General features: G+C 31.5%; 1 protein-coding gene across 2 annotated transcripts; it reads left to right on the top strand.

Moving 5' to 3' along the window:
- Positions 1–1,063: 1,063 nt before the first annotated feature.
- LOC114174711 (protein phosphatase 1 regulatory subunit INH3-like) lies at positions 1,064–2,734 on the top strand. Of its 2 annotated transcripts, none has more exons than XM_028059549.1 (2): positions 1,064–1,384; positions 2,000–2,734. In XM_028059549.1, the coding sequence occupies exon 2, from the start codon at positions 2,087–2,089 to the stop codon at positions 2,447–2,449; it is 363 nt and encodes a 120-aa protein (XP_027915350.1). In that variant the 5' UTR covers positions 1,064–1,384; positions 2,000–2,086; the 3' UTR covers positions 2,450–2,734. The 2 variants fall into 2 exon arrangements, with proteins under 2 accessions (XP_027915350.1, XP_027915351.1); XM_028059550.1 differs by having other exon boundaries at positions 1,076–1,384; positions 2,010–2,734.
- Positions 2,735–3,871: the final 1,137 nt, after the last annotated feature.

Below are 3,871 nucleotides of genomic sequence, written 5' to 3'. Positions count from 1 at the left end.
TTCCAATAGCAATCTCATTACTCGTATTTGTTCTCATCATCGTTTTCATTTTAAATTACTAAAAAAAATCTTTAATTTATGAATTAATATAAAAAACTCATGTAAATTTTTACATTTTCTATAATTAGATTATCTTTTGCGGGTGTTATAATTAGTTTACTTTTATTTAATTTTCGATATTTATACAATTGTAATATTTTCTCTTATATTTGAAATTGAATACAAAATAAAATATGTATATAAAAAAGTGTATATTTTTAACATTTAATACTTAATAATATGATTTGTTGTAAAAAATTATATTTAATTAGTATTTAAAATAGTAAAAATGTTAAATATATTTTTGGTTTTTAACTTTAAGTGAAAATTAAAATTAGTCTAGAAACTTTGATCCAACGTAGTTTTTGAACCAAATTTAGTCATTTTAATCAAATTTTATTAAGTTTATTTAACGTTTCAAACACGTTTATCAGCTAAGTAAACATATGTCAATATGTGTAAACAACTTAAATATTATCATGGAACACGTTTGAAAGACTAAATTTACACAATTCTAAAGTTTAAAGACTAAATTGAGTCAAAATTTTAAAAAAGAAACTAATTACATTTTTTACTGAAAGTTAAGAGGTAAAAATATATTCAACCTCAGAAAACAAAAAACGTAGAATTGCAAAATATAATTGCTTTGAGTTGAAAATATGGGAATTGAGATGGAAATTATTAATTTTTTTTTTTTAAATAAAGATAGGATAGTCAAACCCATTTCATTCTTATAAACCACACATTTGACACCATTTTGTATAGATAATGCACAATGGTCTAACAAGAAGTAAAGAACGAATTAGAGAAGAAAAAAGACAAATGAGTCAGTTCACTTGTTTCATGAGGGTGCAGTTTGAAATTATGGACTTCAAGAAGAAATATCCTCAATAAAGTTTAATTTGAAACAGTGCAAACCAAAGTTCTTGCTAGATTTAATGGGCCTAAAAAGGTCCGGGCCTAGACCCATGGTGAACTAGTTTGGGCTTTTATTTAGAATTATAAAAGGCGCCGTGACCTCTTTGTTCCTCTCGTTTGCAGAGATGCTGAAAGCATTGGGTGCACGTGCAGTGCTATGCTCGAAGTCTTCTTCCACTAACCACACAATTCACGCACACTGATTCTCCACCAAGCCCTCACGCATAGGTTCTCAACCCTTAGGAACCCTCTTTTGATTTATTTCTTTTCAATTTCTTCCTCAATCACCACGTAACTTGCGTCTCGCTGCACTGCAATTTCGGATCCCTAGGTCGCCTCTGCCATCTCCGTCGAAGCTTCCCAGAGTTGCGGCGCATCCCTGGAGTCTTCTTCGTGCAAACCTCCAAGCCCACTGTTGTTGTTTCCGGTGAGACCCTTTCAGTATCAACAATCTCTTCTGGCGCTATGCTGGTCATTTTAAAATATCTCGTATGCTCGTATTCTGTTTTGGTTTTGAGATTTAATTAATGTGATTTAAACTCATTCTGTGCTGTTTTGTGGTGTTGAGTGAAAGGATTATTGTTTTATTTGACTATGACATTTGTGCTTGTGATTATGGGTAATGTTATACCGACTGTGATTGTAGCTCTTGGATATTACTGTTAATGTATTGAAGGGATTATGTAATTGAATGCAAGTAACTAAGGGTTGATTGTGGTGTATGTGTGTTAATGTTTAATTGTTAATTGTGGTTGGAATCAATGCAATAAGGGTGGGACTAGGAATTACAGGTTCAAGTTCAAATTGGGAAATGGTGTTGTTTCTTTCGGAACAAAGAATTATATGGCTTGAAAAGCTGGGAGGGAATGCTACGAAATCAACTCTGTTTTGGATGATGAAATTCAAAATTATTGGATTAATTGTGGAGGAGATTATGCGATTAATTTTTAATTGTTGATGCTTGATTATAGAAGTTGACAAGCACATAACTTTGTCAAAATAAATTTGATTATTAAGCATTGACATTATTTCATATTCTAAGTTGAACGCAGATTGGAGAACAAACAGAAACAGAACAACCACAAAGTATTTTTGTCTCTCCAATCTCTTGAACTTTAAGAGAACAGTCATGGACAGACACACGAACACCACCAGGCCAATAGTGATGTCTTCCTCTTCCATCACTGGCACCACCACCATAACAATTCAAAACTCTGAGCCATCTATCTCTTCATCTCAGCACCAACAACAGCAACCAGAAGAAGTACTTTTCCTCCCCCTCAATCGCAGGAAGAAAAAGGTCAGTTGGAAAGAGGGCACCGTGGACAATGAGTTCATGCAGAAGAAGAGTTCCAAAAGGTGTTGTATCTTCCATAAGGAGAAGCCCTTTGATGAAGATGACAGCGATGAAGATGAACATCACTCTGACGAACGCCCTCACGATACTGGGTTTTGCTGTAAGAATCATGATGAAGCTGGCCCAAGTACCTAGAGAATTGATTCAGCTGAGCGGTGATTAATGAAACCTAAAACATATTTGTAGTGTAATTGGTGAAATCGTTGAACTTAGGTTTGCAACTCAATAATTATTTAATTTCGGTTGCAATTATAAGATTATGACATTGGTGGATTGCCAAACTTTAGTAATCCTAGTGATCATCTACCAATTGTTGCTGAGTTCGAAATCATCAAGTATTAAACATTCTTGTATACCAGGTGATACACTGAGATTGTTGGCATTTATAAAACGAAGATTGAAGATTTGTTTGCTACGCAAGTGGAATCTGTATAATCTAATTTATATTGCTTCAGCTTATCCAGTCATTTGAACTCAAATACGGTCTCATGTCATCACCATGATTCCTCACATCCAATAAAATTTCCATGCTTCCGTATTTTCCATCTGTATGTAAACAAAATTGGTCCTTTTCATAAAATCCTAAAATTTACCTTTATCACTTTTATTATATAATAAAAAATGTTTAATATTAATACTTTTATATTCTGGAATGTACATTGTATATTCTAAAATATAAAATAAAAAATACATATTGAATTATACTATTCAGAATATAAATTTGTATTCTAAAAAGTATGTTTTATTTTGTAATACAAATTTATATTTTGAATTATACATTATGAAATACAAATTAAAAAAAAAAGAAACATTTCTCATAGGATGTGTTTTTTCAATAAAATAAGTCCCTGAACAAGACAACACTCAATTCGGAAATCGTTAGGTATCACAAATGAATTCATATTCATATATATTACCAAAACTATCTTGATTTTAATGAGATATTCTCGTTAGGTATGAGTAATTTTTTATTTTCTTAAATTAGGAACAGATGTATATATGCATATTTGTCCGGTTCTAATATCAATCTTAATACTTTTTTTTTCTTGTTCTAACACTCGTTCTTGTTTTAAATTACTAAAAACATCTTTAACTTATTAGTTAATATAAAAAAATTTGTCTTTCTAAATCTTTACATCTATACTTTAGTTTGTCAAATGCTTTCAAATTTATTGAAACATGCACATTCACACATGCACTGCACAGTAGCATTAATAGTACGATCCGTCAATAGAAACACATCCGCATAAGAGAATGCACAGTGGTGTAAAAAGAAAAAGAAAAGAATGAAGTACAGAAGATAAAAACAAATAAGTTATTTCACTATTTCATGAGGGTGCAAATTGAAATTACGGGACTACAAAAAAGAAATATCCTAAATGAAGTTTAATTTGAGGCAGTCCAAACCAAAGGTGTTTCTTTCTGCACTCCATTAATTTTTTCTTCCTGCACCCTATCACAGGCTTCTGAAAATTTTAATCCGGAATAGGATTAGTCCAGTGTCTTCGAAATGATATTTTCGGAATTAGCCTAGTTTGTTACCAAAAGCAAAATCTG

The sequence above is a fragment of the Vigna unguiculata genome, chromosome 2 (assembly GCF_004118075.2).
Source record: "Vigna unguiculata cultivar IT97K-499-35 chromosome 2, ASM411807v1, whole genome shotgun sequence".
NCBI classification, from domain to species: domain Eukaryota; kingdom Viridiplantae; phylum Streptophyta; class Magnoliopsida; order Fabales; family Fabaceae; genus Vigna; species Vigna unguiculata.
This window is presented reverse-complemented; position numbering and strand designations above follow the sequence as displayed.

Excerpts from the sequence above, each read along its gene's own strand:
- LOC114174711 (XM_028059549.1), top strand. The coding sequence starts at position 2,087 with ATGGACAGACACACGAACACCACCAGGCCAATAGTGATGTCTTCCTCT.